This window comes from Oryctolagus cuniculus, chromosome 20 (genome assembly GCF_051225735.1).
Source record: "Oryctolagus cuniculus isolate XC-2025 breed Fujian yellow rabbit chromosome 20, ASM5122573v1, whole genome shotgun sequence".
NCBI classification, from domain to species: Eukaryota; Metazoa; Chordata; class Mammalia; order Lagomorpha; family Leporidae; genus Oryctolagus; species Oryctolagus cuniculus.
In genome coordinates this window covers 19,562,020-19,587,141 of record NC_142886.1, presented here as the reverse complement: position 1 = coordinate 19,587,141, position 25,122 = coordinate 19,562,020, and the positions used below count along the sequence as shown (strand labels likewise).

The 25,122-nt window shown below is 55.2% G+C and overlaps 1 protein-coding gene across 2 annotated transcripts in view; it reads right to left on the bottom strand.

The window, feature by feature from the left end:
• The window catches only part of GALNT16 (polypeptide N-acetylgalactosaminyltransferase 16), a 100,677-nt gene that overhangs the window by 4,285 nt on the left and 71,270 nt on the right, over positions 1–25,122 (bottom strand). For both annotated transcript variants that reach the window (XM_089322176.1, XM_051826331.3), the window contains 8 exons: positions 21,882–21,969; positions 20,165–20,249; positions 19,817–19,920; positions 15,701–15,827; positions 14,117–14,209; positions 12,274–12,357; positions 4,639–4,780; positions 2,916–3,041 (listed from right to left, as the gene is read on the bottom strand). In XM_089322176.1, coding sequence (XP_089178302.1) covers positions 2,916–3,041; positions 4,639–4,780; positions 12,274–12,357; positions 14,117–14,209; positions 15,701–15,827; positions 19,817–19,920; positions 20,165–20,249; positions 21,882–21,969 — 849 coding nt within the window. The remainder of the gene's footprint in view (positions 1–2,915; positions 3,042–4,638; positions 4,781–12,273; positions 12,358–14,116; positions 14,210–15,700; positions 15,828–19,816; positions 19,921–20,164; positions 20,250–21,881; positions 21,970–25,122) is intronic.

Sequence of the window (25,122 nt, the reverse complement as noted above, 5' to 3'; positions counted from 1 at the left end):
ATAAATAAATAAATGGGGTGGGCAGGGAGTGGTGCTGTGGCGCAGCGGGTTAAAGCCCTGGCCTGAAGCGCTGGCATCCCATATGGGCACCGGTTTGAGTCCTGGCTGCTCCTCTTCTGATCCAGCTCTCTGCGATAGCCTGGGAAAGCAGTGGAAGATGGCCCAAGTCCTTGGGTCCCTGCACCTGCGTAGGAGACCCAGAGGGAGCTCCTGGCTCCGGATCAGCTCAGCTCCGGCCATTGCGGTCATCTGGAGAGTATACCGGCGGATGGAAGACCTCTCTCTCTGTCTCTACCTCTCTCTGTAACTCTTTCAAATAAATAAATAAATTTAAAAAAAAATGAATGAATGAATGGCCCAACCACTGGGATGGGTTCCCCGGGTTGCAGGGTTCTCACTTGCTACCAGCACCATCAGGGCCTCTCTGGTTCTCCTGTGCACAGTTCTGGGCCTGGCCAGAGACACACTATCAGGTCCCAGCACTCCCCCACCCCCACAGCCATGGCCCTGGCAGATTCCCTTCAGGGCAGGCAGGGAGGGAGCCTCCTGGTTTAGCAGTGGAGAGCCTGGGGCTCAGACAGGTGCAGGGAACGCCTGGGCTGGGAGCTGGTCTAACACACAGGAGCCTCTCAGAACTGCCTCTGAAGCAGGGATGACTGGGGACCCAGACGGCAGGTGCAGATTCCAGAGGCCTGCTGCCTGTGGAGGCTGTTCGTCCTGACCCCTGGGCATGGAGGGGCACCAGTACTGGAGCTCCCTGCTGGGGGCCAGGCGAGGTTTGCAGGAACAGAGGGAATGGCTCCAGGGAGATTCCCAGGAGCCCCACAAGCAGGGGCAGCTCACAGGGGCAAACGGATGCATCAGCCCCAGAGAAGCATCTGAGCAGAGGCTGCCCTGGGCGACACTTCCTGCTCTGGCCTCCTCAATGAGTGGGCGGGGTTCGAGCTGAAGGGAAGACCCGGGCACAGCCCCACTGCAGGGCAGCGGACAGGCAGCTTCGGAGTGGGAGGGCAGGCTGCACCCCCACAATCAGAAAGTGCTCCAGAAGCCCCAGGAATGCCCAGCAAGCAGGCCACAGCACACAAAGTGCTCTCTCTCTCTCTCTCTCTCTCTCTCACACACACACACACAGGCTGGAGGGAGGGGAGCTGGTTGCTTTCCAGAATGGAATAGCAAACTGCCAGTCAACCCTAAAGAGACAGCGGGTCCAGGCACACAGAGAAGGGGCAGGAGGCAAACCCTGCAGGCTGATCAGAGAACCAGGCAGCCACCCGACCCCTGCACTGACCTCCTGCTGGCCAGCGCGGGCACAGGGAGGACCACCGAGAGCAGTGGGCAGCCTCTGGCCGTGGGCTCCTGCTCCCTCCCAGGCAGAAAGGGAGAGCACAGGAGCCAGCCCACGGAAGCAGGAAATCCAGCTTCCAGTTCTGCTCTGTCACCGGCTGCTGTGTGCCCAGAGCAAGTGACTGTGTCTCTCGGGGCGGCGTTTCTCCCTTGACGGTTGGCCTGATGCGTCTCCCAGGATTAACAGGGGCAGCATGAGTGACGGTGCTGGACAAATGGAAAAGGCAGTGCCCACGTGATGCTGCCAGCTTGGAAATGATGGTGTCTGGGGCTCAGGAATTAAAAGGTAAGTTTATTTTGGAGCAAAAGTTTCTGAAATCCATGCTTATGAGTGATCTTCAAAAAGTTCATGTAAATTACATATTCTGTACGGATTTCAAAAATTTTTGGCTGCAAAATAAACTTACCCTTTTTTTAAAAAAAAAAAAGATTTATTTTATCTATTTGAAAGGCAGAGTTACAGAGGGGCAGAGGCTGAGGTAGAGGCAGAGAGAGAGAGAGAGAGAGAGAGAATCTTTCATCAGCTGGTCCACTCCCCAAATGGCCAAGGCTGGAGGACCTGGGCTGATCTGAAGCCAGAAGTCAGGAGCTTCCTCTGGGTCTCCCACGTGGGTGCAGGCACCCAAGGACTTAGACTATCTTCCACTGCTCTCCCAGGCACATTAGCAGGTAAAAATTTACCTTCTAAAAAAGCACTTATTTGGAGCCGGTGCTGTGGTGTAGCAGGTAAAGCCACAACCTGCGGAGCTGGCATTCCATATGGGTGCCAGTTCAGGTCCCAGCTGCTCCACTTCTGATTCAGCTCCCTGCTAATGTGCCTGGGAAAGCCACAGAGGATGACCCAAGTCCTTGGGCCCCTGAACCCATGTGTGAGAACTGGAAGAAGCTCCTGGCTCCTGGTTTCAGATTGGCCCAGCTCTAGCCATTGCGGCCATTTGGGCAGTATACCAACAGATGGAAGATCTCTCTCTCTCTCTCTCTTTCTCTGTAACTCTGTCTTTCAAACAAATAAATACATCTTTAGAAAAACAATTATTTTATTATAGTTCAAAGGCTGAGTGACAGAGAGAGAAAAGGGGAGACCGGGAGATTTTCTATCTGTTGGTTCACTCCCCAAATGACCACAACGGCCAGGATTGAGCCAGGCTAAAGCCAGGAGTCAGGAACTCCATCTGGGTCTCCGATGTGGATGGCAGGGGCCCAAGCACTTGGGCCATATTTTGCTGCCTTCCCAGGTGTTTGGGATGCAAATCAGGACTGCAACATGGGATGCCAAGGTTTTTTGCAAGAAGTGACTCAACCTGTTTTGCCACAGTGGCGGCCCCTACAATAAGCTCATCTTTTAATTCCACTTCCCCGGAACTTTCTGAAGTCCCCTTGTAGTCCCTGCCTTCACAGAGCTCACAGACAGGCAGGACAGACATCAAATACGTCTCCTTGTGAGTAACACAAGGGCGGGGCCTGATGCTGACTCGGGCCCCAGGAGCCTCTCTTTAGAAGGTTTATTTATTTGAGCCTACAGGTCTCCATCCGCCCGTGCCCGCACACGACCCTGGCACGGGGCCACTTACCTGCTTGCCTTCTCTGGGGTTGCACACCTGCAGTGTGACCGGGGATCCAGGCGAGGACATTAAGGTGGAGGTGGCAGCCAGGCACTTCCCCTGCTGCTGGATGAGGTGGTCAGTGAACAGCCAGGCCTGCAGACAGGGGGAGGAGAGAGCAAGTGAAAACGCAAAGCGCCAGGCTAGTACTCCGCTCCATGGTGAAGGGGCTCCTCTGTAGGTCCGCATCCCATACTGGGGTCCTTGAGCCCTGGAGCCACTCCCGATTCCAGCTTGCTGTCAGCGCTCACCCTGGGAAGGAGCAGGTAACGGCCCAAGTGGGTGGACCCCTTTGGGATCCATGTAGGAAACTCTAGTGGAGGTCTGGGCTCCGGGTTTCATCCTGGGTTGCTCCTGACTATCACCAGTATTTGAGACGTGAACCAGCAGGAGGCAGATCTCTCCTTGTCTCTCTCACTCTCTGTCTTTTAGATAAATAAAATACAGTAAATATTCTAGGTCATAAAAAGTACAGTACTAAGTGGATACAGGCATAGAAAAGTGAAAAAAGCAAATACAAGGATACTCCAAAAGTCTGTGACAATGGCATTAAAAAATAGGTCTGTTTCAGTACAAAAAATTTTGAAATCCATGCATAGGAGGAGATCTTCAACACGTACATAAGAAATGTGTGTGATGCAAACACTATGCAGAGGTTTCAAAACCTGTTGGCACCAAAATAAATCTTGTCATTCCATTTTTTTTGGTGAGCTTTTTGAAGTACCTTGGTACACTGTACATTTTTTTGTAGAATTTTCCACCAATAATCGTAGATGCTAGGGGTGAGTGTATGGATATTCAATGTATAATTCTTTCCATTTTTTTGTATGTTTGAAACTTTTCATGAGAAATATTAGGGTGGGGTGGCTTAGCTACAGCCAGCCAGCCAGAGGGCATTCAAGGATGTACCAAGGGATGCTAGGGGGTGAGGGAGGCTGACAAGACACGGCACCAGGGCAGCCAGGGAGCTGGGAGCTCTGAGCCTTCATCGTCTCCTCTAGGTCGTGTGGATTTCTTCCTCCCTCCCTCCCTTCCTCCCTTCCTTCCTTCCTTCCTTCCTTCCTTCCTTCTTCCCTTCCTCCCTTCCTCCCTTCCTTCTTTCCTTCCTTCAAGAGACAGATAGATGGGTAGAGAGGAAACACTCCCTCACCTGTTGGTTCACAACCCAAATAGGGGCCACCAAAGTGGTGAGCTGAGAATGCAAGCCAGGTCTCCCACATAGCAGGCAGGAACCCCAATACTCAAGCCGTCACTGCTCCCTTCCAGGGTTTGCATTAGCAGGAAGCTGGAGTCAGGCACTCCAGTGTGGGACATGGGAGTCCTAATTGGTGGCTCAAGTGCCAGGCTGAGCGCCTGGCCCCTGCTGTAGTTCTGCTGTGGGGCCCTTAACACGCCTATGTAGCACCAAGGAGTCCAGGACGTCTGCTGCCCCCAGCTGTGTCCTAGAAGAGACCGGGACACCGTTGGGTTCGATGTCTTCCTCTGCAAGAAGACGGCAAGGGGAGGTGGGTGCACCGAGGGCTGGAAAGGCGGCACTCCCGTGGCAGGAGCAGAGTGTGGGGCCCTTGAGCAAGGCACAAGGTACAGGCTGAGGACAGGGTGTGCAGAGGGAAGCCCTTCACCCCACTCCCGCCCGGTGCCCCCCGGCTCCTCTGCCACTCCCAGGTCTGACCCCAAGCCCTAAGCTGCTTACCTGGGCTGGAGGGGGGCTCTTGGCAGACCCCCTGCAGATCCCCATTCCGAGCAGGAAGTCACCGGCTGTGTTCTGGCCCTGGGATTCTAAGCAATTGACCCCTTGTTTAATGATGCCTGGGAGCACCTCCTTCACGGGGACACTGAGAGGAGAGACGGTGGTCAGGCTGGACTCTGCCCCCACCCCCGGCTTAGCCACCAAGGTCTCTGCAGGAGGGGGCGGGCCTGGCAGCAAGGGAGGGGAGTCGGAGATGGGCAGGGGATGGGAGCAGCCCCCGGGGGGAGACTGGGCCTTGGTCCTCCATGGGTTCTTCTGGAAGCTCCAGGGCCGGCCCTGGAGGTGAGGCCTGACATAGACCCTGGGGACAGAGAGGGCCTCTCCGCGCAGAAAGGGGAAGCTTGAGCCGGGGCCTAAATACAGCCTGAAAGTCATTTTCAAAATGACAAGAAGGCGGATATTTTAAAGAGGCAAATTTAAAAGACACAAATGAAAATGTGTTCAGCTTCACCAGTGACTAAACAGTGGGACCCTGGGGGGAGGCGCCACTGTGTGCCATGTGCATGGGTCCTTCAAAAAGTTCGTGCAGAACAGAGTTAGAAGGTGAGTTTATTTTGGTGCAAAAAGTTGAAATCCATGCACATGCACGTTTATGAAAAATGCATCTCAGGAAAAAACTATGCAAGAATTTCCCAAGTTGTTGCACCAAATACATTTATCTTTTAACTCCATTTCCCACAAACATTTGAAGGCCCCTGGTGTGTACACACACACATATTTTTTAAATACAATGCCCGGTGTTGGTAGTAGCTATGGGATTGGATCTTCTCACGGCCTGTCGGCAAGAACAGAAGTTAGCCCAAAACTTTATGGGGGCAGGCAGGGTGGCTTTTGTGGGGAGCAACTCGGACTAGACTAAGTTACTGGAATTAAGACTTATTCTATGCATCTGCTCTCCCACAATATGGCGCTGAGAAGGGAGAAACAGCTTCTACACAGCTGCCTCTTGCCAACTTGAGTGATGACCTCCAGGAGCTGATCCTGCTCCTGATTGGAGGAGAGCAGCGTACTCGGCGTGTGGGCAGCCGAGTTGGGATTGGCGGAGGAGGACTATAAAGGAGGAGAGAGACGGCATGCACCAGGAACATCTAAGGGGAACATCTAAGGGGAACATCTATCTGAAGGAACACCTGTGCAGCCCCCGAGAGAGCCGGCCAGCGGTGTGCCGCTCCCCTGCGGAAGTGGGGAAAGTGGCCAGGGGGAACCGCCCTTCCACGGAGGTGGAAGGGATGGCAGCCAACCCGGGGAGGGCCGAGCAGACAAAAGAACAGTGCAGGGTCCTGTGTCGTTCCTCCACGAAGACGGGGAGCGACAGCTTTATGTATCATAGCCCTTAAAAATGCGCACACTTTTGACCTAACAACACCACCTCTAGGAGTTCATCCTATGGAAATAATTACAAATGTGTTAAAAGAGACTCATCTCAGAGTGGTTGGTTTTAATGAAAACATTGGAAATTCCTACACCTGCAACACCAGGGGCGCAGCTAAATAAATTCTCATTCTTCCCTGAGATGGAAAACCCTGCAGTCATCGAAAGTGACTAAGGAAGAGGCCCCGTGCTGCGGTGCAGTGGGTTACGCTGCCGCCCTGCAATGCCAGCATTCCCTCTGGGCACCGGGTCCAGCCCTGGCTGCTCCACTTCCTACCCTGGTGCCTGCTCATGGGCACCCAGGGAAGCAGTGGGTGATGACTCAAGTACTTGGATCCCTGCCACCCACGTGGGAGACCCAGATGGAGTTCCTGCTTCCTGGCTTCGGTCTGGCCCAGCCCTGCCTCTTGTGGGCATCTGGGGAGTAACCAGCAAATGGAAGAGCTCTCCCTCTCTCTCTCTCTCTCACCCTTGCTCTGTCACTCTGCCTTTCAAATAAATAAATAAATAAATAAATAAATAACTTAAAAGGAAAAAAAAAATCCAAGCCGGTGGCTGAGTTCATGCAGGCTTGTGCTCCTACAGACGGTTATCTATGTTCTTGAATTATGGAGCCACGGGTGGGGTGGGAGGGACAGGCAGCCAGCAGGGGCTAGTCTGACCCTGTGCCTAATCGCTGCCCCCCGGGACCCTGTTCTGTCTGGTGGCAGGGGCACGGTGCGCTGTAACATTTCTGGCATTCCTTGATGTGGGGGCCCTGCAGCCTCCCTCTGCTCCGAGCTGGGCCTTCCTTCCTCAGGCTGCCTGGAAGCCCACAGAGGCCGGGAGCTGACTCACTCACAGAGCCCTGGTGGGGTGCACCACTCTCTCGCCACCCACCGGCAGCAGGTGTGCCTCCTCTGGACCCCTGTGTGGGTGCACAGCTCCCTAGGGTGTGGGTGCACAGCTTCCTCGGGTACAGGTGCACAGCCCCCCCCGGTGCAGGTGCACAGGCCCCTGGGGTGTGGGTGCACAGACCCCTAGGGTGCAGGTGCACAGGCCTCTGGGGTGTGGGTGCACAGCCCCCTGGGGTGTGGGTGCACAGCCCCCTGGGGTGCAGGTGCACAGGCCCCTGGGGTGTGGGTGCACAGCCCCCTGGGGTGCGGGTGCACAGCCCCCTGGGGTGCAGTTGCACAGGCCCCCTGGAGTACGGGTGCACAGCTCCCTGGGGTGTGGGTGCACAGCTCCCTGGGGTGCGGGTGCATGGCTCACTGGGATACAGGTGCACGGCTCCAGAGCGGAGGTCTGACTCTGGCCCAACCAAGGTCCCTGACACCTTTGGTGCCAACTGGCATGGTGGGGTCACTGCTGCTTTGTATCAGTTGGCAGAATCACGAAATGTGAAGAAAAATGTTAATCTGACTTCTCTTGAAAAAAGATCAGACCACCCGGAACTTGCACCCCAGCATGGCACCCATCCGCTGTCCTGATGGCTGCTGCCCCCTGTGGATGGGGCTTCTGTGTCCCAGTTTCCCACAGTCCCCACGACTTCGTAATGCCTGCTCCCACCTCACATCACTCAAAGAACTGGAGTTTGTGAGGTGCAGGGGTGCCAGGGACGGGGTGCAGGGGTGCCGGGGACGGGGTGCGGGGTGCCGGGGACGATAGCCACACCCTGGGTGCCTCACACAGCAGCAACAGGTCACATTCTCGCTCTCTAAGGAGGACGCGACGCCTGCTGAGGCTTCCGTGAGACCTATGTCCAGAAGAACGCAGCCAGGGGGCCCTCGGCCTTAGGGAGCTGTGCAAGCAGAAGCGAGGCGATGGCCACGGGCACTGAAGGCCTGCCCAGCGATGTTCATGGGGTGACCTTGGGAAGGGCAGCAAGGACAAGGCCAGGTGCGGCTCCTGCGGCGTCTCTGCGGCAGCCGCCCTGGGGCAGCTGGGTGGCCGTCACTGTCACTTTCTCCAGCTCCTACCGCCCCCCCCCCACCTGTTTGTTGGATTCCCCCAGTCTGCACCTGCTTCCCTTTCTGGGGGGCCCCTCGAAGTGGGGCTGCCCGTGGACTTTCAGATGCCTTTGTAGAAATAGTAATAGGCAACATTTCTCAAGACACTCCACTTCCATTTGTTAGAAAATTGTCCTTGGGGCCGGCGCTGTGGTGCAGTGGGTTGGGCCCCTGCCTGCCACACTGGCATCCCACATGGGCGCTGGTTCAAGTCCTGGCTGCTCCACTTCTGATCCAGCTCTCTACTAATGCACCTGGGAAAGCAGCAGAAGATGGCCTGAGTTCTTGGTCCCCTGCCATCCGTGTGGGGAGACCATAGAGGTCTAGGCTTCTGGCTTTGGCCTGGCCCAGCCCAGGCCATTGTGGCCAATTTGGGGAGTGAACCAGCAGATGGAAGATCTCTCTCTGTTTCACTCCCTTCTCAGAAATTCTGCCTTTCAAATAAAGAAGCTTTTAAATAAAAAATAAAATTGTCCTAATACACTGATTTGTTAGAAGACTTTCCTGCCATCTGTTTGGAAATATTATCATAAATGTACCATGTCCTCTTATGATTAGCATCTTCACAAACGGGCTGGGTTTGTGCAGTGCACAGCCTGCACAGTTGTTCTTGCTGGTCCTCCTAACAACCGAAGTGAATTAGCAGTTGCTTGGGCCTGCTGCAGAGCTGAGTCCTGGATAAGAGGGTAGGGCTGCAGGCCCGCCTCCCACTGCACCTCTGTAAGTGTACACAACTCTCAGGACCCCCTCTGGAGGGAAGCTGGTACCACCTGGCCCTTGGATCTTCTCTCCAACCCACATCTCGATCCACTCCTGGTCCCTAAGCTCGGGACTGGGGCTGAGTAACCGGGGAGGAATGAGGTCTGGAGTTCCCAGCGTACGCAAAGCGACAGAACAAACAGAAGATGACTCAAATGCTCCTCATTTAACGTAACTGGTTCCCTCCACTCCTCTATCTTGTGATCCATCCAGGTTTCTTTCCTCGCCTTTTCAAAACTGTTATGTATTTGAAGAAGAGAGAGAGAGAGGGAGAGAAAGAGGAAGAAGGAGAGGGGGAGAGAGGGAGAGAGAATCTTCCAACTGCTGGTTTATCCCCCACATGCTCACAATAGCCAGGACTGAGCCAGGCCAAAGCCGAGAGCCCAGATCCCCAGCCAGGTCTCTCCGATGGGAGCACGCGGCGGCAGGGACCCAGTGACTTGAGCCATCACCTGCTGCCACCCAGGATGCACGTAAGCAGGGAGCCAGGACTCCAATCCAGCGCTCGGATCCGGGATGCGGGTGTCCCAAGTGGGGTCTTAACTGCTGTGCCCAACACCTGCCCTGGTCCAGGTTTCTGATACAACCCTTCTTCCTCTTGGTTCCCAGGGGGTGCTACCTTGGGGCACGTTTCAGAGAACAAGGCGTGGAGAGGAAGGACACGTTCCCAGCCCTGCCTCCACAGGCTTCTGGGCTCCTGCTCCTGGGGTCACCGCGCTCCACACGAACGCTCTAAGAACTCTGACGGGAAGCAGAGACGTGACCGCTCTTCTTCCCTCAGCATCTCCGAGATGACACTGGTGAGCGAGCACTGTCCCCTGCAAAGCGGTCCCTTCAGGAAGTTGTCCATTTAGCACCGTCTTCTACATTAATGTTCCTCCTTTCACAGCTCTTTTCCGGGGAGCCATGGCCAGCCAGGCTGTCAACTTTCTTCCAAGGATGCTGCTGTTCTCAGATTGTTCTGGAATTTCTTGGCAATGTCTCCTGGAGTCAGTTTGGACTTGTTACCTTAGAGTCAGCCTGCCTTCAGGACTGGGGATTATATTATCTGGGTTAATCATCTGCTTATTCACTGGACTTGGCTACAACTTACATGGGCTGCTTACCAAAAATTAAGCCTGCTCTCAAAAGACAAAGATTTGCTTTCTTCAAGGATTTGAGGGGTGGAACATTCCAGAAAGCCACGGCAGGGCCCTTGGGGGAAAGCTGGCAGCAGTGGGCTAGTCCTGCCCCCCAAGGTGAGGGCTATCGAGGGACAATGCTCACTTCAGACATCACTGAGCCATCCTGCGCACGCCACTCACAGTGTTTACCCAGTGCCTGTTCTGTGCTGGGCACTGTTCCACCTGCTGCAGATAAAGCAGCGAACAAAACAGAGAAAAGCCTCTGTCCCCACGCCACTCATGGGCGCGTGTGGGGAGATGACACCAAAATTAATTGGCCAGATATGAGGCAGGCAGGTCCAAAAAGTTCACGGAAAATGGAATTACAAGATCACGTTGGGGTGGGCATGTAGCCTAGAAGTTATGGCATCTGCATCCCACATCTGGGCTCAACTCTCGGCTCTGGCTGGTGACTCCAATGCGCTGCCAATGCAGACCCTGGAGGGCAGCAGTGATGGCTCAAGCGGTTGGGTCCCTGCCACCCACGTGGGAGACCTGGACGGAGTTCCTGGTTGCCAGCTTTGGCCCCAACCAAAGGCCACTGGGTGCATTTGAGGAATGAGCCAGGGGCAAGGGGCTCTAATTCTCTGTCTCTCAAATAAGTGAATAAGTAGTTTATTAGAAGAAAACATAAGTTTATTCTGGTGCAAAAATATGTTTAAATTCATGGATGGTTTTTCCTTACTGCATATTTTCTGTGACTTTTTTGAAGACCCCTCGTATGCATGGATTTCAACATTTTTTGCACCAAAAAAACTTAGACCTTGTCATTACACGTTTCTACTGCCTTTCTCCCATGCCGGTCGGGGACTGGAGCTACAGAGCAAAGCAAGCCGGGAAGGCAGGGGAGGAAGGCACTGCTGCTGATGCCCCGTGTTCCAGGCCAGCGTCCCTGAGAAGGGCACACCTGAGATACGACTGGAGGTTAGCGAGGAAACAAACCACAGGGATGTACCCAGGACAAAGAGCAGGGCTTAGAAAAGGAGACAGGGACAGGGGCACCACCGTGGGCTCACCCCAGCCACCCAGCTGACTCCCTACAGTCCTCTCTGGAACCCAAGAATGTTCACACGGAGCTGCAACTGGAAGCCAGCATTGCGGCATAGTAGCTTCAGCCTGCGACACTTGTATCCCATATGTCTGCCCACTGAGTCCCGGCTGCTCCACTTCCAATCCAGCTCCCTGCTAATGTGCCTGGGAAAGCCGCGGATGATGACCCAAGTGCGTGGGCCCCTGCACCTACGTGTGAGACCTGGAGGAAGCTCGTGGCTCCTGGCTTCGGCCTGGCCCAGCTCCAGCACTTATAGCTATTTGGGGAGTGGACCAGCAGATGCAAGATCTCACTCTGTCTCTTTCCCTCTCTCCCTGCCACTCTGCCTATCAAATAAAGAAGCAGTGGCGGGCCGGCGCCGCGGCTCACTAGGCTAATCCTCCGCCTAGCGGCGCCGGCACACCGGGTTCTAGTCCCGGTCGGGGCGCCGGATTCTGTCCCGGTTGCCCCTCTTCCAGGCCAGCCCTCTGCTGTGGCCAGGGAGTGCAGTGGAGGATGGCCCAGGTGCTTGGGCCCTGCACCCCATGGGAGACCAGGAAAAGCACCTGGCTCCTGGCTCCTGCCATCGGATGGGTGCGGTGCGCCGGCCGCAGCGCGCCGGCTGCGGCGGCCATTGGAGGGTGAACCAACGGCAAAGGAAGACCTTTCTCTCTGTCTCTCTCTCTCATTGTCCACTCTGCCTGTCAAAAAAAAAAAAAAAAAAAAAAAAAAAAGAAGCAGTGGCAGCAGTGTGCATGTGCCACCGGCCCTCTCTTTGTCCTCATTCGCTTGTGTGCTCTCACAGTCCTCAGGGCTATGATACGGACAAAGCACAACCTGCTTAAGTCGATGGATGGGGAGTCCCTGAACCCAGGCCCTGCTTGTTAGCTGTTTCTCATTTTCCCACAGCAGCAGACAAGGCTGTGGGCCCTGGTCAGCCACGCATGTTTTGCTCTGGCCACTTTATTCCCTTAGGATGAACTCCCAGAAGCGAGGGGCGGGCTCAAGGAGCACGGACGTCTCTGTGGTCTGTGCTACCCAGGAAGCATGCACCACGCACCATGGAAGGCCGTGATGTCCCTTTCTGGGTCTAAATCTGGTCCATAACAATGTTGGTTCCCAACGCACCTGATAGCTCCTGGAAACAGCCATTCGGGCCTCCCAGCACCTTCCCATGAAGATAAACACCAGGGGCTAGAGAGAGCCTGTTACTGGGGCGGGGGTCCTCAAGCCGCCAGCCCCTCCCCACCCCTCCCCAGGCACTCACGTGAGCTCGGGGTAGACGTTCTCCAAGTACCAGCGGAAGGACTTGCAGTTCATCTTTTTCCTCTGCTCGATCCGTGTGGCCACACTGAAGGAGACAGGCTTGGTGGCCGGCGGTGTGGGTGGAAGCCCCTGGGATGGGCAGAGCCACCCCCACCCCCACAGGGCCCGTAGTCTCAGTCCCTCTTCCCATTTTCCTCTGGGGAACAAAGGCCAGGAGCCACCACAGCCTCCGCCGTCCTGCCCTGGCCTCCTGCCCGAGTCATCCTCTGGGCTCTTGCCCCAAGCCCACCTTTCAGGACAAGCCCAGCTCTCGGGGGACCAGGCTTTAGCCGGCTTCCTGCCCCCTCCTCCCCCGAGACCTCGGCGCACCCTAAGCTGGTGCTGAGCTTTGCAGAGAGCAGAGCCGATTCCAACAGGTGTTTCCCTCTCCTGAACTCCACGCTCCGAGCGAGGCCGGAGCAAGAAGAGCCACATTTACATCTCCTCTGGGAGCGTGGCCACGACCGTGCCAGCTGATGTGTCCGTGGGACACCAGCCCCGCGCTCACCTTCCATGCCTACACCTGCCACAGCAGCCCCTGGCCGATGCCCCTGTGGCCACCCAGCCCAGCCTCCGTGTCTTCCATAGCAGTCCACCCACCCCAGAAGACTTCTAAGAATCGGACGAATCTAAGAGGACGTGAAGGACTGAGCACATGTTAGCTCCCAGTGAACTGTTTCGTGGCATATTTTCTTATAGAGACGGTGACAAATCTGCATGAGGGAGACCAGAATTTAAGTAGGAGATGAAAGTGAGGGGGCTTCAAAAAGTGCATGGAAAAAAACGGAATTAAAAGATAAGCTTCCAGAACCAGCGCTGTGGTGTAGCAGGTAAAGCTGCTGCCTGCGATGCCAGCATCCCATATGGGTGCTGGTACAAGTCCTGGCTGCTCCACTTCCAATCCAGCTCTCTGCTATGGCCTGGGAAAGCAGTAGAAGATGACCCAAGTGCTTGGGCCCCTGCACCCATGTAGGAGACCTGGAAGAAGCTCCTGGCTCCTGGCTTAGGATCAGCACAGCTCCAGCCATTGCAGCCATTTAGGGAGTGAACCAGTGGATGTAAGACCTCTCTCTCTTTCTCTCTGCCTCTGCCTCTCTGTAACTCTGCCTTTTAGATACAGAAAGAAATCTTTTTGTTAAAAAAAAAAAAAGGTAAGCTTATTTGGGTACAAAGCAAATTTCAAAACCCACACATGGCTTTTCCATAACGCACATTTTCCATGAACTTTTTGAAGACTGTTCCTATATCCTCCACTGTGATCCGGTATGCACCATGTAGGTAGGACACACACACACACACACACAACTGAAATCACAGTTTCATCATACAATGTTTACCTCTCACTGTAATCAACGCTAATTTTCCATTCTGTTCAGTGCTAATCTAACCCATAGTGTTCTCTCTCTCTCTCAATGCTGGTCACGACCCACACTAAATGGATTTCACAACCCATCTGCCTCTGAAAAATGCTTAGCGAGACTGTAGTCGTCACAGCCGGCAGGAAAATAGGCAAGCAGATCACAGCAGTGAACAGGAGTAGAGAGAAAAGCCCAGACTTCTTCTACAGACAGCCCCTCCCAAGGTCCTGCTACAGATGTCCCTGTGCTGCCGGCAGCTGTGCAGGGCAGCTCAGTCACAATCGACTCTCCCCCCGGGAGGCTGCGGGCACCTCTGGACAGGGCCTTGTCTCTGCGTGGCCTCCCAGCCCAGGGAGAGCTCTCTCCCTAGGGAAACTGTGAAGGTAGTTTGCTATGGCTGTGCCAACGTGGACGGAGGGAAACTGAGGGCGTGGGGTGGGGTCCCACCTGCCGAAGGCCTTCCCGATGGCGGAGGGCCGGGCCTCGTAGTAATACTGCTTGTACTCGTCCATCCACACCTCTGCGGTGCGCTTGGTGTTCCTAGAAGAACAGAAGAGCAAAACAAGGTCGCCAGAGAGACAGCAGGGTGGGGTCAGGGTCAAGATGAACGCTGCCATCCTTTTGGTCAGTTAAAAGTTTGCAGTTTGTGGGGCTGGTGCTGTGGCATAGGGGGTAAGGCTGCCACCTGCAGTGCCGGCACCCCATATGGGCACCAATTCGAGTTCCAGCTGCTCCACTTCCGATCCAGCTCTCTGCTCTGGCCTGGGAAAGCAGTAGAAGATGGTCCAAGCGCTTGGGCCCCTGCACCCGCGTGGGAGACCAGGAAAAAGCTCCTGGCTCCTGGCTTCGGATCGCTGCAACTCCAGCCATTGCGGCCAACTGGGGAGCGAACCAGCGGATGGAAGACCTCTTTATCTCTCTGCCTCTCCTTATCTCTCTGTGTAACTCTGACTTTCAAGTAAATAAATAAATCTTAAAAAAAATAAGTATGCAGTTGCAGTTTGTGAAAAAATGAGGCCATGTAGCCAAGGGCAAGAAGGCTCTCAGGAGCGTGTGCAAACGCATGCCGATTGGGGTGATATAAATTAGCGTAGTCTCCAGGGAGCGAGGAACATCTGTCAGTGTCCACCACAGACTCGGACACTCTCTAAGGAATCCATTCTACAGACGCGCAAAACCTCCCCGGCATAGCAAGGCCACGCACACGAACATGGAGAACAAAGCACCTCCATGTGATGGAGTGTGAGGCCGCTTTGGGAAAGGGTGCAAGCTTGCAAGCTCAGCCTGGGTGCGTCACATGGACAGACGCCTCTGCTCCACTCCGTGCAGCGTGGCCAAAACACAGGCGTCAGGAACAAGCACAGCATGGCCCCCTTTCCATAAACACCAGCATGGGCCGGTGGCCGTGTGTGTCTGTCTCTGTGCATGGAAGCCGCAGCTATGGACGTGCAGAGCGGCTACCTTTCAACAGTAGCCACTCCTGTAGAGCCAAGAGGGCTGCGCAGGAGGAAGACGGGTCATGAGTGGCTTTCCAGGCCAACAGCAGGTGCACCCTGTGGCTGGGGACTTGGCTGCAGAGACAATGGATCGAGTCAGGCATCCGTGACCAGCAAGCGGGCCTCAGTGAGTGGTGGGCAGCACAAGTCAGTGAGTGAAAAGTGCAGCAGACAGAAAGTAAGCAGGGTAGGGGCCAGAAGAGAGGCGGATTGTAATGCGGCAGATGGACGAAGTTTTCATAGAGAAGAGCACACGGAGCTGAGACCTGGAGCAGCCAGGGAGGGAGTCGCTTGGTTATCAGGATCTTGGTCCAAGGGAGCCAAGGCAAGGGATACCTGGTGGAAACTTCCTGGAGGTCCTGCAATCCCAGAATGTCAGATCTGGGAGGGGGGGACTGGGGAAACCGAGGCCCGATACACGAGATGGGTGTGCATGTGTGTGACTGCCCAAAGTCACGGCTGAGCAACTGGGAGGGCCAGCGTCCAGGGCCAAGGCGTCCCAATCCGAGCCCAGGGCACGTCCGCTGCGACTCACCTGATGTAGGTCAGGGCGTTGCCCTCGGGGAAGTTGTAGGGGTGCCGCTTCCTGAAGACGTGGCCCACGCGGCTGCACGGGACGATCTCCAAGCTCCCGCCGCACATCCACACCCTGAAGGAGAGCTCTGCGGGAGACGGCAGGGGTCAGCGGGCGAGGGGCTGCAGGCCGAGGTCCGCTGAATGACGGTGGGGAGGGGCTGGGCCTCCTCTCCGTGGTGTCTCGCGGCGGGGAAGGCTGGGGTGTCAGTTCCCGGGCCCGATGAAGCTTGGTGCCCGTGTTGCTGACAGTTCACGCCCCCCTGGCCTGGCGCATGCGCGCACGTGCCTGCACGCCCACGGAGACACGCGCACTCCATGTTGCAGTTTGCATAAGATTTGGCCCTGGAAAGTCATGCAGGAGTGTAGTTCCCCAAGTCTGTGTTAACGGTGCTAAGAGGGCAGAAACTGGCGGGGCCCCCGATGAAGATGGGTTTAGGTCGTTACCTGGATCCCCCGTGCCTGGATGCTGCTCGCTTTCTAAGTAAGGAGAGACCACAGAGAGGTGGACACACCACTCCCTGTCTCCTGCCCCAGGAGGCTCTGTGCTGCCTCGGACTTCGCCAGGAGGAAGACCTTGTACCTCCAGAACTGTGAGCCCCAACAAACCTCTTTTTCTTTGCAAAGTAACCTACTTCCGGTATTTTTAAAAAATATTTTACTTATTTGAAAGGCAGAGCGACAGAGAGAGGGAGGGAGAGACAGAGAGTGGGATCTTCCATCCGCTGGGTCACTTCCCCAGTGGCAGCAACAGCAGGGGCTGGCCTCTCCCAGTTGTGGAATTACAAAACAAAGCTCCCAATTGGTCCTGTGCTGTTCTAATCAGATCCTCTAGCTCATGCCACAAACTTTCATTGAGCATCTATTATATGGTCAGAAGCTGTCTTGGACTCCCTTATACTGTAGTGGCAGGGGGGAGGAGGCAGGAACTCAGTAAAGTAAGAAAAAAAAATAGAAGTCACAAGCAAATGAGTGAGCTATGCTCATTAATTAAGCAGGGCAGGGGGCTGTGCGTGTGTGTGTGTGTCCCATTTTTAATTAATTAGGCTGATTAGGGAGGGTCTCACTGAGCTAGGCCCTGAAGCAGAGGAGGGAGTGAGACACCTGGCTCCCAGGGGACGCGCACCCCAGGCAGAGGGGCAGGGAGGGCAGTGGATTCCTACTGAGTAATGGCGGCAAGTTCCAGGGCAAAGAGGAAGCCGGGCCACGGGAGCGCAGTGAGGCAGGAGGAGAGGAGTGGGAGATGAGGGCGGGGCTCGCAGGCTGTGGTTTTGGAGGGCAGGGCTGATAACAGGTTTGGTAGTGGCGGAAAGGACTTGGGGTTTGCTCTGAGTGACAAGGGAGCAGGTTTTGAGCAGAGGAGGAATGTGATCCAGCTATGGGTTTTGTTTTGAACTTTTATGATTTATTTGAGAGGCAGAGATCAGATAGGGTGGCTGGTAGGAAGAGAGTAAGTGGGGCGGGGGGAGAGCTGCCACCTGCTAGTTCACTCCCCCAGATGCCCACAGTGGCTGTGGCCCACATTGGGTTGGGTTGAAGCTGGGAGCTCAGTGCAGGTCTCCCACGTCGGGCGGCAGGAACCCAGTTACTGGAGTCATCACCAGGGCTGCATTAGCAGGAAGCTGCAATAAGGGGCCGGAGCTGGGGTTCAAACCCAGGCACCCCGACGTGTCCTAACCTACCAGGCTACACGCCTGTGCCCCGCTGTGTTTAAAAAGGATCCCTCGCTTGAATCCACTTAGGGCGGCCTCTGGGCTGCTGAGTCTGGTGTCCCTGGGGACACAGAACACATCTCGACTCGGTGTGGGCGTCTGCCTTCCTTCAACCAAGGAAGGAAAGAAAGGCCCGCACCCCCCAGACAGGCGTCCCGCGGCTCCCTTGGTGCAACAGCGCCCCAGCCAGCCTGGACCTTTCTTTGAATTTTTTCTAAGAAACAAAACCCCGGCCAGAACCACTCCACTGGTCCCCTTTCAAGTTCCCGCAGGTGGAGCCCTGGCCTCAGGCGCAGTTTGAAGTGAGCTATTTGATCATTCACTTGTTTCTCCATCGGTCCCCAGCCAGAGGAAGAAAGAAAGGAAAAAGCAAAACCTTGGGGAGCCGGGAGACTTCCCAGCTTCCCAAGGCTTTCCCGGAGCCGGGGCTGCCGAAGCTCGCTCAGGCCCAGGACACAAAGGAGGTCACCAGGGCCCCAGACCCATGGGAGGGGGTCAGGACAGAAGGGTCGCTGCCCCAGGACGTTTGGCATTTGCTTGTCCAAATGCCTGCCTGCGATGGATTCCAGGAGTGAGTTAGGAAGGGAGGGCCCCCGCACCCCCCCACAACCCCACCCGTCGCCACTCGGGTTGGTTTGGAGTTGGGGTCAGGGCTGTCCCGAGCCCCACTGTTGTTTTCTGGCTCCTGTAATGCTGCTGCCTGCAGCCGGGAGAGATGGCGAATTTCCCGACTGAGATGTGGAAGGCAGCACCCACCTCGGTTTTCCTGCCTGTCCAATGGGTGATGGTCTGAGAAATCCGGCCCAGCTAGAAAGGAGGCAGTGGGGAAAGGCTGGGTCTGGTGCAAGGGCAGAGCTGGGCCCCCGTCCTGCTCAGGCACACATGCACCTGCAAGTTCCTGCAGACCCCTGGGTGGCTCCGCACCCTGCTCTGTGTCGGCAGCTGCCAGCCGGAGAGAGGCGCGAGGGTGAGGGCAGCTGTTTCCCCCGACTCCCTCCTCCTGGAGCCTGGCTGGCAGCCCGGGCCCCAAGACCACAGCCAGAGGTGCTCCCTCCATGTCTTTCAGACCTGGGGTGGGCACAACCCACCCCCAGTAGCACACTGTCCCCAGTAGCGCCCCATATCTTGCTCACTCTGGGTAAATGCATCCTTAAAAAAAAAAAAACAACAACAACACAACCCACATCGGAGGACCATCTGTGTCCTACCAGGCCCTTGCCCGAGAGAACTCAGTCTCACCAGCAACCCTGGGAAAGAAGGGCCTTCACTTCCTGTTTGCAAATGAGGACCTCAGATCCCAAAAGCTGTCTCCGGGGTGGGCATTTGGAACAGTGGTTAAGATACCACTTGGGATGCCCGCATCCTGAATCTGGGTTGCCTGGGTTTGAGTCCAGGCTCCACCTCCAGTTGCAGCTTCCTGCTAATGTGCACTGTGGGAGGCCGCAGATGATGGCTCAAGTCCTTGGGTCCCTGATACCGATGTGGGAGACCTCTATGGAATTCCTGGATTCTGGGTTCAGTCTGGCCTAGCCCTGCTATTGCAGGCACTTGGGGAGTGAACCAGTAGATGGAAGATTAATGTCTTCTTTTAAAAAAAAAATCTCTTTACCCAAGGACTCCCAGCCCACACATCTACAGCCTGGAGCCTGGGCTTGGATCCACTGTGACCACTGCACGGTGCTCCGTGGCCCTCACTGAGAAGCAAGAGTGTGGGGCAGCAAGTCCAGCCCCTACTGAGCGTCGCTCGCTCGCCCGCATCTGTCTCCTCCACTGCTGCTCCAGGAAGTGGCGGCAGCAGCTCCCTGCTCCTGGGCCTGGAGCGCTCCGACGGCCTCACGCTGCAGGACAGTGGCCGCCAGCTCGGTGCTGTGCATCCTCACGCATCACGTCCCCACCCTCAGCGACCTCCTGCAGAGACTCGGCCTCCGAGAAGCTTCACGCGTGCAGGGCTTGCACTCTGGCCGTCTGGCTCATCGTCACCCTCCACTGCCGGCCGTCTGGCTCATCGTCACCCTCCACTGCCCACCTCCTGGCCTCTCTGGTAGGAGAGCTGCCCTCTGGTTAAGCTGTGACCTGTGTGTTACACCCCAGGCAACTAGCCATGTGGCCCCCTGCTCTCCCAAACCCCCAAACCTCTCTGTTAGCTGACTGTGTGGCTCTGGACAAAGGGCTTATCCTCTCTGTGCCTCCGAGTTTTGTTTTAATCAATAAGGTAGAGATTATAGTATGTATCTCAGAGGGCCTGAGGATTAAATGACTTCATTATGTGTAGACCCCTTAGGCCAGGGCCACAGGCACGGGAGGCACCTAGGGGTGACTTTGATTATAGTCCCTGTTGTGGCTCCTGTTGCTATTTCCCAACTCACCAAAATTCTCTCCGCCCCAGATGTCCATCTGGGCATCATACTTTCCCAGGTGGTTAAACCAGGCCTTGTCAATGACAAAGATTCCTCCAGCTATGACCGGCGTCCTGGGAGCAAGGAGAAGAGGTGACACGTGAGCCGCGGGAGCCGGGAGCCGAGGCCCTTGGTCCTCACACACCTGCTTGCAGGGTCACTGAGGCACAACCGTCCCAAGGCCTCTGTCCTCTCTGTCCCTGCGGGCAGGGCTCCAAGGGCCCCCAAACCACGAGCACTGCAACCGTGCACTGACCTGGCCTCCCAGGCCCCTGCCCCGGGCAGGAGGGGTCTCCCCAGGGCCCGCAGCAGCCTGACCTGATGGGCCTGGTCGGGTCTGTGCGGGTTATCTTCTGCTCCAGGGGGATCTGCTCCCATTTGAAGTGCAGGCTCCAGTCAAATCCTAGGGCCAGAGCAAGGCGAGGGTGGGGCTCAGGGCAGAGCCCCCCGGAGGCTGTGGACCTCCCTCGGGGCCTCCCTCGGGCAGAATCCAGCTCGCAGAGGGCCCTGGGCTCTGCATGTGGCCGGTCCCCTTGTTCAGAATAAGGCCAGGGCCACAGGCTGGAGCCAGCCGGGTGGCTCAGGGGACTAAGCTGCTGTCTGCAGAATAAGGCCAGGCCCTGCCCTCAGGGAGTCTACAACCCACTGGGTGAGACTGAGCCAACAAGGACAGGGGAGTGGACACTATGTCTTTCCAGGGTTAAAAGCGCTAGAGAAGAACACAAAGGCGGGAGCCCACCCTCCTGTAGCAAGAGGGCATGGAGTGGGCACCTGCCCGGCAGGAAGGTCCCGCGCACGTATCTGGGGCAAGAGAATTCCAGGCAGAGACAGCAGCAAGCACACAGGCCAGAGGTGCTTGTCCAAAGGGGAAGTGCCTGGCTCCCACCTGATGCCAGGAGGGAACTGAAGGCTGGGTCCATTTCCTGGGAGTCCCGGCCCCAGACAGGGAATGCTACAGCCAGCTGGCTCCCAGCCAGAGTTCCCGGGCCGGGAGCAGTCCTGTATCAGGAGCAGTCCTCTATCGGGAGAATGTTCTATCTGCACGATCCAGAATGGCAGCCTCTGACCGCATGAAGCTCTTGAAATGCAGCTGGTACAACAAAAGAATTGAATTTCCAATTCTGTTTCATTTTAATTAATTTAAGCAGTCAAATGTGGCTATTGTCCACTGTGGTAAAGAGCACAGCTTCGGCATCTCGAGCCTTCGGTCCAAGGGAGACACAATACAAGCCACAAATGTGAGTCACAATGTAATTTAAAATGATCTCGTAGTCATAGCCAAAAAATAACATATGAGACTAATTTGAATAAAGTATTTTAATGGAATACGAGGGTACTTCAAGATGTTCATGAAAAATGGAATTCAAAGATAAGTTTATTTTGGTGCCAAAAAAATTGAAATCTTCACAGATGAGAGGTCTTTAAAGCATTCATGAAAAATGTGAATTATGAAAAAATGAGGCATGGGTTTTGATTTTTTTTTATCAAACTAAACTTATCTTTTAATTCTAATTTTCCACAAACTTTTTGAAACACCCTCGTATATTCAAAATATTGTCATTTCCGCACGTAGTCAACATAAACAGTTACTAATGAGATAGTTTCTATTCTTTCACCCTAAGGCTTGGAAACCTAACGTGTGTTCTTATCTTTACAGCCAATCTCATCTCCAGCTGGTCGCTCTTTAAGACGAGCCACATATCCGGAGCCCAAGAGCCAAACTGGCCAAGAGCCACTTTTGCCCTCCTCTGGGGTGTGGCTGTTCGGAGCTCATGCAAAGCCACACGCCCAAGACAGCTGTCACCTTATGGCCTGCACCCAGGATCGCCTTGGGAAGCCAACATTTTGGGGGCAGGAGAGATGAGACACTAGTTTGACTCTTGCAGCTGCCAGCTCTGGGCTCTTTGTCCTTAACCCTAGGGCTCCAAATGACCCCTCCTCATTTTCTCTTTGGGAATAAGGATGGGGGTGGGGGTGGTGGAATGAGCCTCTCTGACACCATGGGGAAGGGCACCGCTATGGGAGCAGGACCCACCTCCACGAAGGTCAGCAGATGCCGCGAGGTAGGCGAAATTGTCCAGGCTGATGACGTCGATGATGGGGCTCACCACACGGGTGTGGTCCTAGGAGAGATGTGAGATGCAGTGAGACCAGGCCCAGCTGCTGCTATGGGGAGAAGATCTGGCTGAGATGGGGGCCCCAGCACAAACCTCCCTGCAACATGTGCTCAGGACCACCCAGAGCCCTGGCAGGCCCCGGGTGCTGGGCTGCATCACCACACCCACACGTCCCGTGGGCATAGTCCTCTCCTGGCCTCATCATTTTGAGCCCTGCTGGGATTCTGCCTCCTCGGACAAAGCCTTCCCTGAACGCTGCACGCTGAAGGGTTTCTTCCTCTTTTAAGCTGTTCTCACACTCACAGTCTAGACAGTTCCTGGGATGCTGACTCATTGCTGCCCGAGGTGGCCCTTCCGTGGCTGGTGGGAGTCGCTGATTTGCTTACTGCCATTTACCTCTGTACATGTTGGGGTTGAGTCTTTCTTTTCTTTCTTTCTTTTAAAATTTATTTATTTGAGAGGCAGAGTTACAGAGAGAGGGGTAGAGACAGAGAGAAAGGTTTACTCCCCAAATGGCTGCAATGGCCAGAGCTAGGCCAATCTGAAGCCAGAAGCCAGGAGGTTCCTCCGGGTCTCCCATGCAGATGCAGGGACCCAAGGCCTTGGACCATCTTCCACTGCTTTCCCAGGCCATAAGCAGAGAGCTGGATCAGAAGAGGAGCAGCCAGGATTTGAACCGGTGCCCTTATGGGATGCCGGTGCTGCAGGTGAAGGCTCAGCCTACTATGCCACAGTGCTGGCCCAGGATTGAGTCTTTCCGATGGGACTGCTAGCAGCTCAAAGACAGGGACTCTGGGGGCGGGCGCCGTGGCTCACTTGGTTAGTCCTCTGCCTGCAGCGCCGGCATCCCATATGGGCACCGGGTTCTGGTCCTGGTTGCTCCTGTTCCATTCCAGCTCTCTGCTGTGACCCAGGAGGGTGGTAGAGGATGGCCCAAGTGCTTGGGTGCCTGCACCCGCATGGGAGACCAGGGGGAGGCACCTGGCTCCTGGCTTCGGATTGGCATAGTTCAGCCGTGGTGGCCATTTGGGGAGTGAACCAGTGGAGGGGGGATCTTTCTATCTCTCTCTGTCTGACTCTATCTGTCGAAAAAAAAAAAAAAAAAAAAAGACAGGGACCCTGAGGACCCCACAACGCTGGATGTTTCTTTCCCAGGCCACACTCACTTCAAGGTCAGACTTGCCATTGCTTCCAGCACCTCCCACAACACAAATCCAACCCAAAACGTGGGTGAGTCAGGTGGATTTCACTGAGGGCTCTTGGGGTGGTGACGGTGGTGGTGGATGATGTCATACTTCAAGTGCAAACATTAATCACCTTCATCAGCCCTGTCTGCTTGCTCCCTCTGTGGGAGGACACGGACCCGAGCCTCATCTGTCTTCTTCTCTGTTTTGCTGTCACCTCCAGATCCTCTTGTCTGTACCTGCACCCACGTCTACCCCTCCGTTCAGTGTCCCAGGGTAACAGCAGTTCCGGGGTGGGGGGTGGCTGACGAGGGAGATCACAGGGAGAGGAGTGCAGGGCTCCGTGGACGGGGTAGGGGCTCATCTTCTTCATAGTTTTTTTTTTTTTTTTTTTTTTGACAGGCAGAGTGGACAGTGAGAGAGAGAGAGAGACAGAGAAAAAGGTCTTCCTTTGCCGTTGGTTCACCCTCCAATGGCCGCCGCGGCCGGCGCACCGCGCTGATCCGATGGCAGGAGCCAGGTACTTCTGGTCTCCCATGGGGTGCAGGGCCCAAGCACTTGGGCCATCCTCCCCTGCACTCCCTGGCCACAGCAGAGAGCTGGCCTGGAAGAGGGGCAACCGGGACAGAACCCGGCGCCCCGACCGGGACTAGAACCCGGTGTGCCGGCGCCGCAAGGCGGAGGATTAGCCTAGTGAGCCGCGGCGCCGGCCCTTCATAGGTTTTTTTGAGCTAAGATCCCATATACATGCCACTCGGCTCACCCTGTTGCAAGAGAGCAGTCGGGTAGACTTCAGCATGTTCGCAAGGCTGTGACACCCTCACACCATCAGGTGGGGAACACTTTCACCTCTCCATTAAGAAACCGAAGGACTTCTGACTCCCACAGACTTGCGTACTCGGAGCATCTCATGTAATACGTGGCCTTCTGTGACTGGCTTGCATTTTGCACAGGGCCTTCAAGGTTCAGTCACACTGCCACACAGGGCCACGGATGGATACGCCACATTTCGGTTATCTGTCCGTCAGCTGATAAGCAGCTGGGTGGTTCCACCTTTTGGTTTTTTGGAACAGTGTTGCTCTGAATGTGGGTGGACAAGTTTTCATGCAGACACAGTTTTTCTTTTTCTCAATTATACGAGGACGCTTCAAGTGTTCGTGGAATGGAATTAAAAGAATCATTTATTTTGGTGCAAAAAGATTTGAAATTCATGCATATGAGGAGTCTTGATGAAGTTCACAGTAAAATGTGTATTAGGAGAAAACCATGCATGGATTTCAAAATGTTTGCGTCAAAGTAAGTTTCTCCTTTTTTTAAAAAAAATTATTTTGAGAAGCAGAGAGACACAGACAGAGCGAGCGAGCTCCCATCTGCTAGTTCACTCCACACATGCCCAGAACAGCCAGAGGACTAAAGCCAGGAGCCAGAAACGGCTGGCAGAGGCCCAGCTACTTGAGCCATCACCACTCCCTCTCGGAGTTTGCATTAGCAGGAAGCTGGGCTCAGGAGCCAGAGCCAGGAACTGAACCCAGGTATTTCAATGTGGGAGGCAGGCATCCTAACTAACATCTTAATCGCTTGTCTAAAAGCCGGTCCCAATTTATCTTTTTTATTTAAAAAAATATTTATTTGATAGGCAGAGTTACAGAGAGAGTGGGAGAGACAGAGAAAGTCTCCATCTGCTGGTTCACTCCCCAAATAGCCTCAGCAGCCAAGGATGGACCAGGCCAAAGCCAGGACTAAGGAGCTTCTTCCAGGTCTCCCACATGGGTCCAGGGCCCCAAGCACTTGGGCCATCTGTTGCTGCTTTTCCAGGCACGTTAGCAGGGAGCTGGATGGGAAGTAGAGCAGCCAGGACTCGAACTGGCACCCATATGGGATGCTGTGTTGCAGGCGCCAGCCTAACCCACTACGCCACAATGCTGCCCTCTCCCCCACCCCCCATTTATCTTTTAATTCATTTTCCACAAACCTG